Source organism: Capsicum annuum, chromosome 1, assembly GCF_002878395.1.
Source record: "Capsicum annuum cultivar UCD-10X-F1 chromosome 1, UCD10Xv1.1, whole genome shotgun sequence".
Lineage (NCBI taxonomy): Eukaryota > Viridiplantae > Streptophyta > Magnoliopsida > Solanales > Solanaceae > Capsicum > Capsicum annuum.
The window spans coordinates 248,552,708-248,566,308 of NC_061111.1; the positions used below are offsets into that span (position 1 = coordinate 248,552,708).

General features: G+C 28.4%; 2 protein-coding genes across 2 annotated transcripts in view; both read right to left on the minus strand.

The window, feature by feature from the left end:
* Window positions 1–1,837, minus strand: part of LOC107862776 (pectin acetylesterase 8-like) — a 9,553-nt gene extending 7,716 nt beyond the window's left edge. Inside the window, exons 1-2 of the mRNA XM_016708435.2 lie at window positions 1,729–1,837; window positions 970–1,112 (exon numbers count right to left, since the gene is read on the minus strand). Of these exons, the coding sequence (XP_016563921.1) occupies window positions 970–1,108 (139 nt within the window). The 5' untranslated portion in view covers window positions 1,109–1,112; window positions 1,729–1,837. The remainder of the gene's footprint in view (window positions 1–969; window positions 1,113–1,728) is intronic.
* Window positions 1,838–8,518: 6,681 nt separating this feature from the next.
* On the minus strand, window positions 8,519–8,888 carry LOC107857369 (60S ribosomal protein L37). The gene has a single exon (XM_016702260.2). It carries the CDS (start codon window positions 8,859–8,861, stop codon window positions 8,574–8,576), a length of 288 nt encoding a protein of 95 aa, XP_016557746.1. The 5' UTR covers window positions 8,862–8,888; the 3' UTR covers window positions 8,519–8,573.
* Window positions 8,889–13,601: the final 4,713 nt, after the last annotated feature.

The window sequence follows — 13,601 nt, forward strand, 5'->3', positions numbered from 1 at the left end:
TCTTCATCTACTTCGTACCCCCGCCCCGTTTCTTCGTCTTCTTCGTAAACCCCTTCCTACCAAGTCCTAATTGATCCAAAACTTCATCTTTTGACAACCAAAAGGGGTTCAAGATTGATGAACAAGTTTGGTTCTTGGCCAAAAATTCCATGTAATGCAAATAACATCAATGTCATTTTTGATTTGGGACTATTTGTGTCATTTCTGTTGACATTGTTGAGTAAAAGATTGAGAATTTGGGAGTTTTGGGATTTTAGGTTTTGGTTAATGTAAAAGAATTTGGATTTGAAATTTTGTGTATTGATGTGCTTTTGTGATCATATACTTGTATTTAGTCCATTGTTGGATTTGCTCAAGTTAATTCAAGTCAATTTTTCATTTGTTGAAGAAAAAAATCTCACTGAAAAATTTGCAACAATGGAAAAAAAAAAAAACCTCACTGAAAAGCTTGCAACAATGGATCTTGTTTCTGTTTCAGAACTTAAAGTTTGAATCATTTTTGCAAAGTGTGTTCAACTTTGATCTGTTTTAGAATCCCTTTTGGATGAAATGACAGTTTATAGGGCTTGGATTTGAGTTCTTGATTTCTTTCTTTGAATTCACTGTTAGTTTGAATCAATTTTTGTAAAGTTTGTTCAGCTTTGATTATTTGTAAAGTCCCTTTGGTATGAAATGACAGTTTCTTTGGAATCGCATATTTAAGAAAGGAAAAGAAAGGGAGGGGGAGTGGGAGGGGGCACTATTGTACTGCATTCTCCGTAGTGAGAGTGGTATAATATTATTAGGGTGGTATAAAATTCACTTGAAAATTGTTAAGGGGTATATAATTACCTGATTAGTTTAGGATCTCAAGTAAATTTTGGCGACAAGTTGAGGGGGATTTGATGTATTTTCTCTATATGAAAGTTACCTCATAATAATTAGCCAAATAATTCATATCTACATATTTAAAGAAAAAAATATTATTACCAGCTCCTTTTGACACTGCACTTTCAAGAATAGTTAAATCAACCATGTCATTTTGTTGTCCAATTACAGCTTTGCCATTTAGTATAATCAAAGAACAAATGAGTAGGCATAATCCCTGCAATATTTTTGTATGTTCCATGCTTCTACAACACCAAAAAAAAATAAAAAATAAAAAATTATAAGTATAGTATATACTATATAGGTGTTTCGACATTATTCGGTTGAGATTTTTTTAAAAATAAAATAATATTGAAAGCTGAAGTTGAAAAAATATATGCCTATTTACATTGAAGTCGTGTTTTCATATGAAAATAAAGTTGAAGTTGAAGTCGTGTTTCCATATGAAAATAAAGTTGAAGTTTTATATATGAAAACTAGAAAAACTACCAAAACTTTTTTTTTTTTTTGAATTTTAAATTCCATATTTCTAGTGTGAAATGGAAATATCAAGTCAATTTGATACAAACAGTTACATGAAATAACTCCATTTCAAATTTAAGATTCAAAAACTATGGCAAGGCCTATATATTTCATTATTGAGTTAGCAAATTTAATATAATGCATGGTTGCTAAGAAAAATAACATAAAACATTCAATGCCCAGAAAATAGATTTAATCTTTTCAAAAAGGATGAGGGCAAGGGTTTTCATGAAAATGATAAGTGATTATATGATAATTAACAAGGAATATCAATCTTATTATTAAACACAATAGATTGAACTCGAGATTTTTTTTTCTTGAACCCCATGAATTTCATACCTCGGCAATCAAAACCTCTTAATCCACAAAAAATATGATGGAAACGAATTTTGTTGTATTTTTTCTTGGCAACTTGAATGCGTTTTTATATTTACAATGTAAATTAAACCGAGAGGCATGAGCTATATTTTCGGAATATCAATTTCCTTTTTTAATATGTGGATACAAAAACACATAATTTCTAATATAATTTACCTATATATATACATTCACTTATTAACCATTCATTATTTACCGTGTTCTTTAATTCATAAGAAATGATTTTTAGCCTTTGAATTTACCCAAAATAAGTGTTAATTTAAAAAAAAAAAAAAAAGAGAGAGAGAAAAAGCAAAAATATATACAAAGTCTCGAATGCAATAATGCTCAAACAATTTGTACATGTGCTCGAGTTTAATTATTATCTTATAGAAATACTACACACATAACACCTATCTGATTTTAACATATTCATAACTCAATTACAACATTATTGTACCCTCAAAAGTATGTATCTCAAGACCTCAGGTTAATCTATATATATAATAAAGCAAAGAAGTTAGCCTAAAATTAAGTCAAGTGGCTTATTGAGAACTAGTCACTTGATATTTTGGCAACAAGAATCTATTTTGTAGGTAACAAAATTTATTTTGGTGATTATTTTGGTAAATAACCAAGTAGTAAGACGTATATGGAAAAAATTATTATGACCTAAAAGTCATTACAAAATAAAAAATATTTCAATAGAGATGTCATTCCTTAAATATGTGAACAATTAATTTAAACAACATAAATAATAATATTATAAAAAGTAAATGTTTGTGTTTTTTCTACAATTGAGTAAATCAAGAAAATATTATAAAAAAATCAATTAGTAAATAGTAATCATGTAACTTATATGAATAAGATTATAATGATTAAAAAGTCATTTCAAAATAAAAAAATATTATGAAATAGATGTTATTCCTAAAAAAATATACACAATTAATTTAAATAATAATATTATTTAAAAAATATTTATGATTTTACTACAATCTATCTATCTATATATATAATAAAGCAAAGAAGTTAACCTAAAATTAAACCAAGTGGCATATTGAGAACTAGCCAATTGGTATTTTGGCAACAAGAATCTATCTTGTTGGCAACAAAATTTATTTTGGTGAATAACCAATTAGTAATCAAGCAACTTATATGAAAAAAAATTACTATGACCAAAAAGTCATTCCAAAATAAAAAATATTTCAATAGAGATGTCATTCCTTAAAATATGTGAACAATTAATTTAAACAACATAAATAATGATATTATAAAAAGTAAATGTTTATGATTTTACTACAATTGAGTAAATCAAGAAAATGTTACAAAAAATTAATTAGTAAATAGTAATCATGTAATGTATATGAATAAGATTATAATAATCAAAAAGTCATTTCAAAATAAAAAAATATTATGAAAAAAAAGTTATCCCTAAGAAAATATACACAATTAATTTAAATAATAATACTACTTAAAAAATATTTATAATTTCACTACAATTTAGTAAATCAAGAAAGTATTACAAAAAATCAATCAGAGAATAAATAATTAATAATCAAGTAACTTATATGAAAAAGATTATTATGACAAATGAGGTCTTCCGAGATTAAAAACATTATGAAAAAGATGTCATCACTCAAAATGTATATATAATTAATTTAAATAATAATATTATACAAAAAAAGAACATTTATGATTTGATTACAAATGACTTAATCAAGACAGTATCAAGAAATATCAATTAAGAGAATAACCAATTAGTAATCAAACAACTTATATAAAAAAAATAATAATAATCAAAAAGTTATTCCAAAATTAAAAATATTATGAAAAAGAGGTGATCACTCAAATGGTAACATTGGACTATAAAATGGAAGAAATTTATTTCAATATATTTCAAGTAATTTTATTTTAAAAATATGCATTCACATTTATTGGAAGGATTTTTATTCTATTTTTTTGAAGTAATCTATATTTAAAATAATATGCATTCATATTTACGAATAAGTATCAATGAGTAATTACACTATTATTTTATATTAGGAAATGAATAAATGATAGTCTTGAATTTAAAAGGAGGGTAGTTTGAAAATAAATAAATATTAAAATTTTTAAAAAATGAATATTACTACACAGAAAAGATTGCATAATATTTATCGAAAATAACTACTAAAATTACATAGTTCAAATAAATATTTGAAGTCAAAATTTTTTTTGCCTTACAAAGTTATTTTTTAATTGACCAATTATATAACCTTATATATGTCTGTAAGAATAATTTAAAATTTTAAAATAATCAAATTTGTAAAAGATACTTCATTTTTATGAACAAAAATTAATTATCTTATACAAAAATTTAAATGTGCATATCAATAAAATGAATTAGGAATAAATATTTCTTAATAATAAAAATTTATAATAATTTGTATATGATGAAATGTAGGTGTGAGTTACTAATTAATTAGAATATATGCAATTGAAGTATTACCATAAAATGATTATTTATATGACAAAAAATATTTATGATTTCATTGAATGTAGGTCAATTAAGGAAGCATAACAAAATTGATTGAGAAATATAAATAGAAAATGAATAATCAATTAAGAATTATATACATATACATGGAAAAAAATATTATACCAACTGCAATTAATCTAGAAGTTCTAATGTCATAATAATTTACCACTATATAAGAAGGCTACACTCAGTAAAAGCTAATTAATTTCTGCCATAACATGTTGGAGAAGATGAATTGTGCAAGTGATTTCTACAACATCTTATCTTGTCGTGATAATCGCTAGAGTCTCAATTTAGTTTGAGTATTGTTTTAGAATAGATTTTTCTTGATTTATCAAGTCAACTAAATATACAGGTTATGTTGCATATTCATTTTATTTTCTACATGTTTGGTGAAAAATTTATGAGCCAGTATTCATGTACTGTTATAAAAAAAATATGATTTGTACTCTTTGAAGATTTAAGTTAGTGATATTTTAATATATAATATATTTTTAAAGACTTATAAAAATTTATCTTGGTCGAAATGTGCAATGAAAATTTTAGCAATAACATAAAATTTTACAAGTTATACATTAAATATGAAGAAACTAATATCGATATTAGTTAGTTGATTTTCTTGCATTGCAAATATTGTTGCTTTAGATTTTAGTGAGATAATAATATGATTTCAAAAATGAATAAATTATGATACTAAATTACTAATCATTATATTTCAATATATTAGGATTAACACTTGATTTGTCTATACTATATTTCTATATGTTATGATTAACAATTAATTTGACAATTAAATTGTGTGATTTTAATAGTATATTAAAAGTTTTGTGATATTGTATTAGGAATGATAGTTAAGTGACCTTAGTAAAAAAATAATAGTTTTATAACTATCTATGAAATTTATCCGACACTAAAATTACTATCTCAAAATCTATATCTCGAAGATCAAAATTTGGGTGAGTATCTCGTGGCTGATGCTCAATGGGCAATGCTCAAATTCAATAAATCAAATACTTATGAATATTGATTTTGTAAAATTCATTATATTTAAATTCTTACTACAAGTATTATTCTACTTTTTTGTAGCATATTGTACTAGTGTGAAAGTAAAGGTCGTTTATCATTTGTTATTCATAAACATTATGCAACAAACTTTCTTATTTTTTTGTTTTAGTCGATATAAACAGGCAATGCGTTCAATCATGTTTATCTTTATATTTGTAACTTCAATTTTAGAATATTGTAGATCTTTTGGTGCAATAATTATTTTGATCTACTTTGTACAATATAAAGGATAAAGATGAATAAGATTAATATCTTATTGTACTGATGAACATAAGGGGTTAAGTATTATTTGAATATTCAAAGATGGGAGGGAATTCAATATCGATAGTGATTAATATTTATAATTTCATTTAAACTGAGTAAATTGAGAAAGTATGATAGGATTGATCGAAAATAGAGTTGAAAAGTGAATATTCAAATCTATGAAGGATTAAACCATATATTCGAAAAAATAATATACAATAAGATTCATTAATATTTGTTGGTCCATTATCATAAGAGAATAAGTGAACATTGTGAAATCGTGCAAACAGGTTAAGACTTTAGATAATGTTATAAGTATTTGTTGAAAAAATGGTAATAAAAAAATATGAGAGAGGAAAAATTGACTATTATTGAGACTTTGCTTAAAATATTTGCCTTGACGCAAAAATATTTTAAATTTATAAAAAATATACTATGACTAAGATCGTGCAAAGAAATACAAAATTTACTTTGAAAGAAAAATCTATTAAGACAAAAAAGGAGAAGGGGAAACTCTTTTCTTCCTCTTGATAAGAGGGTGCAAATTAAAATATTTAAAATAAAAAGAATTTAAAGTTCAAGTTAAAATTTTACAGAGAAGCCTTATATGCATAACTATAAAATATATCTTTCATTAATATCAACCGCGCATCGCGCGAATATTAATACCAGTTATTCACAATACATAAACAAAATAAGTTAAAAGAAAAATTTAAGTTTATGTGCAAACCTAGTACTTCTAAAGCTCATACAAACATCAACGAATTGAAGATCTTCAAAGCGAAGAAAAAATCAAGTTTCCTTATGCACCTTTAATACATAATCAAATACTAAATAAGGTCTGAAGTATATAAGGATATTCAATATCAATAAGTAAAAAAAGAGAGCCTAATTCGTCAAAGCTTTTCTTAATTTTAAAATGAAAAATCTAACAACAATTAGGTCCTGCGTCACGCCCCATTTTTTACACAATAAAAAGAGAAATTAGGTTTATTTTTCTATATATAGAGAGAGAAAAATAAACCTAATTTCTTCATTTCTCTATTCTTTATTTTCATATCCAAAAACTGAACTATCTCACACTGACCATCATAGAGAAACAAAATGTCAAACCATATTATTGAAAATTATACTAGAAACTGATGGGCTTTTATGATCAAATTCACTAGGAAGTATTATCATAAAGAAAAATAGAACACAAAATGCTATAAAGCCAAGAGCTTGGGGGTCAATTGTGGGAGAAATTTAGAGAAATGATGGAAGAGCAAGTAAAGTTCGAGCACTTTTAATTGGGTCAAGTTCTTAAGGAGCAATTCAAAATTGCGAGGTTCAAATCTAAGCTTATAATCACTCCAGATATGAAGAAAGGATAATTTAGAAAAGTGAGATTTCAGAAGGAATTAGACCTGTAAAATTTGAACGCGACAAATCAAGATACGTTAAGCTAGAAAACTCAACAATTTTAGGTGAAATGAGCGACCCGGAAAAATCATTATGAGACAAATCAAGCCTTCTGAGATTGAAGAGTTGAAAGAGGCTACTGCAACGGAGATCAAGCTTAATCACTTTTCCTGTCATCTCGTCACAATGAACTTCATCCCATGAACAACAATATGTGCTCTTGTTCCACGATAATGCCTTCAGATAAACAGAAATAAAATAATAAGAAGGATTTATAGTTAACATATGTGGTTGAATTGAAGAAAATCAATTGATCGATCATCGAGGCATAAATGCGGTAAGGTTGACGGAAAACAATGAAGTTGACATAGAAATGTATATAGTAGAAACAATGCAAGTTATTGATACGGAAAATGTTAAAAAATATTCCTGAACTATCTGAAATAACTTAAAAATACCTTTGTTAGATTTTTGACTCAAAAATGTCCCTCCGTTTAATATTTGGCTCAAAAATACCCCTCTCTCTAACGAAATTCCACCAAAGGCGCCACTTGGTGATACAAGAAAAACCAAGAAGACACAAAGCAAACATCTAAAATTGTCCACTAGTCAAGAAAATTGTGGACCCTTTGGATGACCCCTCTCGAATTCAACAAACAACAACAAGAACACAATGTATTGTGGTGTTTAACACCTAAAAACAACCAATCAGCAAACTAACAAGATGGATCAAAAATAAGATGAACAACAACAACAAGTGACGGGTTCACTAGAAACAAGAGGAATGATTACAAGTTACAAACACTAACAAGATTACAATAAAAGAAACAAGGGATGGATAGATAGACTACACGAAGATGTAATCTTAAAAACCCAAGAACCTATTCCACTCTTGGACCTTTAACACTATACACAACGATTCACCTATCTCTTATGTGACACGAGATCGGATTTCACCTCTCAAGCGCCAACGTTTCCAAGCAAACACAATCACTAGTGAATCCACAGTAGATCTTGCCCTAGTTTCGGTTGGTGGATTTTCCAAGCCCTAACTATGGTGTTTCAATTCTTACAAGACTTACAATAATATCCAAAACTAAATCTAAAAACCCTACAATGTTCCTTTTATAACTATTACATTAAAATAACCAAAAAACCCTTCAAAGAGTGGGCACCTATCTAGTGTAACTTATGGGCTGATTTAGGTGCATTTTGGGCCTCTTTTATACTTCAATTGTACATGCCAAAGTTCGGGTCCAACACACTCTCCTAAGTCTATATCCGTGATTATTCCCGTATCACTTGAATAAAAATAGTCACCTGAACATTCCACATCACCTTCCACATGTATAATCTTTTTTTAAAATCCGTCAAACCCATAAGCTTAATAGATGGATAAAAAAGAACGGGTATTATCAATCAGAATTCTGAATTGCGATTTAAAATTCCAGCAAATTCTTTTTTTTGGGGGAGGGAACGAATACTATATCAAAGGCAAAGAAATCCATAGGACACATATCTTAAACAACAATATCTCCGACATCAACAAAATGGAAGGCAAAATCAAAATGAAACAAGGTCAAACTGCTTCTTTAGAAACTTAAGAGGTTGCAGCAGTGCCTTTCTTCATTGGAGCTGCCTCGGTTCCTTCTCTGAAGTTCGTCTTAAACCTGCGGGGCACATTGCTGAGATACCTCATACGACCAGTTCCAGTGGTCTTTCTTCTAAGTGCCTTGACGCTCCAGTTATATTTTCTAAGACGAGCAGCAGGGTAAGCACAAGCAAAACAACAACTCTTCTGGATATGGAAGCTACGGCGACCACATCTAACACACAGTGTATGAGTCTTATTCCTCCTCTTACCGAAACTTCTTGTTCCTTTTCCCATTTGTGCAGTTTTTTCCTTAAGCTTCTGAAGATAATTCCAGCAAATTCAACCCCAAGGAAATACCATATCCTTCTTGTTATCACAGCAAGTGTGATTAGCAAAATTGTTGTGTTATCAATTCTATGTTTCTTGATTTTTCAGCGAAGGAAAAGAGAAAAAAGACCTGCATACAAGCGTTACAAAATCATCGTGGATCCCTTTGTCAATTACATTGAATTCAACCCCACAAAAAAGACCAGCAGCTCAGGCTCATCATCATTATCGTCCAATTTGTGCCGACACTTCTTACTGGAAGAGGATAAAAGCTGCAACAGAAAATTTTGATGACAATTTTGTGATTGGACATGGAGGTTTCGGTAATGTGTACAAACGGTACATAGACAACGGCGCAACCATAGTTTCGTCAAAGCAAGGAGTTTGCGAATTTGAAACAGAGATTCACATGTTATCAAAGCTAAAACATCTTCATTTGGTATCCTTTATCAGTTATTGTGATGATAACAATGAGATGATTTTTGTTTATAATTACAGGGCTCATGGAACTCTCCGTGATCAGATCACTTGTACAGAACTTATAATGCTTCTCTTCCATGGAGGAAACATCTTGAGATTTGCATTGTTGCAGAAAAGCTTATGGGCTGATGATTTTAAAAGGGGATTATACATGTGGATCGTGATGTGAAATGTCTAGGTGGCTATTTTTATCTAGGTGGCGTCTTTAGTGAAATTCCGTTAGAGGGGTATTTTTTATTCAAATATTTAATGGAAAAACATTTTTTAACCAAAAATCTAATGAAGAATATTTTTGAGTTATTTTAGATAGTTAACGATTATTTTTTAACCTTTTCCGTTATTGATAACACATAAGTGACATATCTGTACTAAAAGTCTAAAAATATCAAAACTAAGTTGATTGTGAAGAAATCAATTACTTTTGCTATGCTCCTTAATTAAACAATGTCAAGATATATATAACACAAATCAAGTAAAGAAAAATCTAACATTTGTCTCTTTGGAGTAGCAGTTATATTCCAGGAAGTTCACCAAGTCACTTTCAGTAAAATTTAAAATTTACATTCTAATAGAAAAATTAAATATTTTTTTATTAATTTTATTTATCAAATAGTACTAGATTTAACTATTACCTAGTCCTACATCATCCAAAATAATGTAACTTGACAATATTAACTTTAACAGTAGAAAATAATTATTTAATTAATTTAAATTCTTAGAGGGAGAGAAAAGTTCATAAAAGTATTAGATTTGGTGTTGCAAGTCGAGAATTAAAAACAAACACCTTAAGTTTGGTATGTATTAAAACATACGTCAATAAATTTTAGAGAAACGGCTAAATATGTCATTGAAATATCAGAAATGACTCATTTATGCCATCAGTTAAAAGTTGAGCTCATTCATGTCATTGCTGTTACAAAATTAGCTCATCCATGCCATTAATTTTTAACGGTGGTTTTCAAAAACAACTTTGCTACATGGCCTTTTATTAGAGATCCACGTTATTAATTAAAGTAAGCAAAAAGGCCCCAATATCCCATTGAACTATCAGAAATGACTCATTTATGCCTTCAGTTAAAAGTTCGGCTCATTCATGTCATCACCACTATAAAATCAACTCACTCATGTCATTACTTTTTAATGATTGGTTTTTAAAAATAGCTTTGTCACGTGGTCTTTTATTAGAAGTCCACGCAATTAATTAAAAGAAATCAATATTAATTTCAAAATATCTGAAATTAGTTAGTATCAGGATTATTTATTCCAACATTTATACCATAATGATGGGAGAATTTATCCTATATACATGGCGGGATAATTGAAATAGCAGACTTCTTTTAAGCCATTATTTGAAAATCATTTTTCAACAATGTATGCTTCACTAATTCATGATAGGAGAAATTATTCCATATGCATGACAGGATAATTAGGATAACAGACTTCTTTTAAGTTGTTATTTGAAAATGATTTTTTCAATAATGTATACTCCCCTAATTCGTGATGGGAGAATGGAGAAGTTCTATTGGTACGCCTCTTTCTTTTTCTTGCTTTCCCTAATCGTTCATTGGTTTATTTTCTTGCATCTTCGAAGTATATATTGGAGTCACTGGAATTAAAACTAATCAATTACTGTAGGATAGAATTTTTGAGGTTTCTGTTATGCGTAACATTTATAATGATTTAGAATCAACTAGAAATAGCCAAAGGATATACATTAATCACTATTTTTTTTATTAGAAAAATAGTTGTTGTAGGAAAATAAAATATTTTAATGGATGTGGGTCGGGTTATGTTAAATGAATCGGTTATTTTTAATGGGTCAAAGATATTTTAAAATTAATATTGATTTATTTTAATTAATATCGCAGAACTCTAATAAAAGACCACATGACAAAACTGTCGTTAAATTTGACTTAAAAATGAAATGTCCAAGATTACTTGAAAGTCTTCCCTTTGTATTTCAAATGTTGCTATTCAATAAAATCAACAATTTTGCAAACTAAACTTTGTTTTTACATCTATGTTGGTTGGACTCTCTTTCAAAATATTGTTGTACCTGTGTCGGATATCCTTCAAAGTCGCATTTATCTACATTTTTGAAGAGTCTGATGGAGCAACATAGTTATGCATTCTCAAAATTGCCTCATCTGTCGTTTTATTCATTCATTACGGACATAATATATCCAAAAGAATGTAAAACATCATCTACAATCCGACTTAGGAATACCAGTTCCTAAGGTAACTCAGACAAAACAAATATTGAAAACTTAGCTACGTTATGAGCTATAACATTAACCTTCTAAGAATATGTACAAACACGAAATGCTCTAAACATGTAGACATATTCCAAATATTTTCACAAGATACCTCTATATCCCAAGTAGTCTTCACCTTTTTCTTCACTGTCAAGAAAAAACTCATTACATAGCAATGTAAGAAGATAGTTTGGGGTAAAAGTATCTTGACGATGACTGAATTAAACACTCACAAATAATTAAAGGACTGATCAAATAGAAGTCATTTTGACATGAAATAGATTATTAGAATTGTCAAAATAAAATTACACATCAAACTAAAATGTAAGACAAAAAAACTGAATTCCTATAAAGGCAAGCAAACACCTAGATTATGATGCAAAGGACAGAAAATTGAATATGGATCATAGGTTTTTATATAAAAAAAATATATAATGTATATCTTAAATTATGGTTTCTAAATGGGTGTTAGTATAATCAGTTTGATTCAGTGTTTTCAATTATTTTCACTTACTGCCAAAATCAAACCAATTACATCGAATTTTAAATTAAAAACAAAATTCAAACCACAAAAACAATTATTAATATTTTTCTTTAATTTAATTCGATTTTTTATTTTCCGTGAACACCACTAATTGAAACGATGATGATAAGCATTTCTTTTTTGTTGGTTTATGAATGTGACCAATTTGCCTAAGGGGTTTGAGACTTTTGGTGACAAAAGTAAATTAAAAAGAATAGTATATTCAATACAATATCGAAGTGCAAGCTTAATAGGATGCAAAGTGAGCCGAACTTTAAATAAAAACCCATTCTAGAGGTACACAAAATGAACTAAAAATTACACAAATCCATAATTTAAGTTTCACTTATTACAAAAAATTTCATCTCTCCAAAACATATTACAAAAATCTCATTTTTCTCTAAAAATACATATACATAGCTTTCTATGTATATATCGGTCCTGTTATGTATATGAATCGGCTTTGTTATGTATATGTCGGTCTTGTTATGTATATGTTGGGCTTGTGATATATATACTTGTTATGTATATGAATCGGCCTTGTTATGTATATGTCGGCCTTGTCATATACAAAGATTTCTATGTATATGTTCGTCTTGTTATGTATATGAATCAGGAGAGAGAATAAAGTAATTAAGGAAGTGAGGCAGAGTATAAATAATTCTATTAAAGTTGGGATTTATGTTATTTTTATCAAAATGAAACTGAATTAATTGAACTCTAAAAAATAAATTCACTCCCGTCACGATAAATTCTACGTGATATAAATCTTTAATCGCTACTCCAAACCCCGTAGCTCCCCACCCCATCCCACAACCTCCTCCCCTTTCCCCAATACTTAAAAAAAGGACTTAAAAATGCAAGCTATAAAGAGTGTAGATCAAATGTTAGAGTGCGTACCCTACTAATTTTAATGTTTTACTCTAATAGTTGTCTATCAGTGGAACATGTAAGCTTACATGGTTCACTTAAGTAGAGTAAATATGAAGACAGTATTTTTACGTGGAAAACACCAGACTCAAGAAAGGTGGAAAAAAATACGAGTTCTACCTCTACAGGATTTAACCCCAACTTCACTAAAACTCTTAAGTCTCAACAATCAACAAATTACAAGACTCTTGTAAACTAGGAATTAAACTTCTAACTCCTATTTCTACAATAACACAAATCTTCTCAAGATAAGTGTTCCCAAGTCTACTAGTTTCCTAACTTGTAAACACAACTCCTAACTCAGTTTATATTTCACTGAGACTAGAATTAAGACTCATTACAACTCAAACAACCAACCTATTATACAAAGTCTACGACTCAGTAAAGGATCAGGTTCTTCTTCAAGCTAGTGAACTGATTTGCTGATTGAAGCTTTTCTTATCTGTGCATGAGTAAAACTCTTTGAAACTATCTCTTGTAGTTAAGCCAACTCCTGATGGAGTCCTTCAGATAATGTAC

Bases quoted from the DNA above. Each gene is read 5' to 3' on its own strand.
- LOC107857369 (XM_016702260.2), bottom strand. From the start codon at position 8,861: ATGGGAAAAGGAACAAGAAGTTTCGGTAAGAGGAGGAATAAGACTCAT.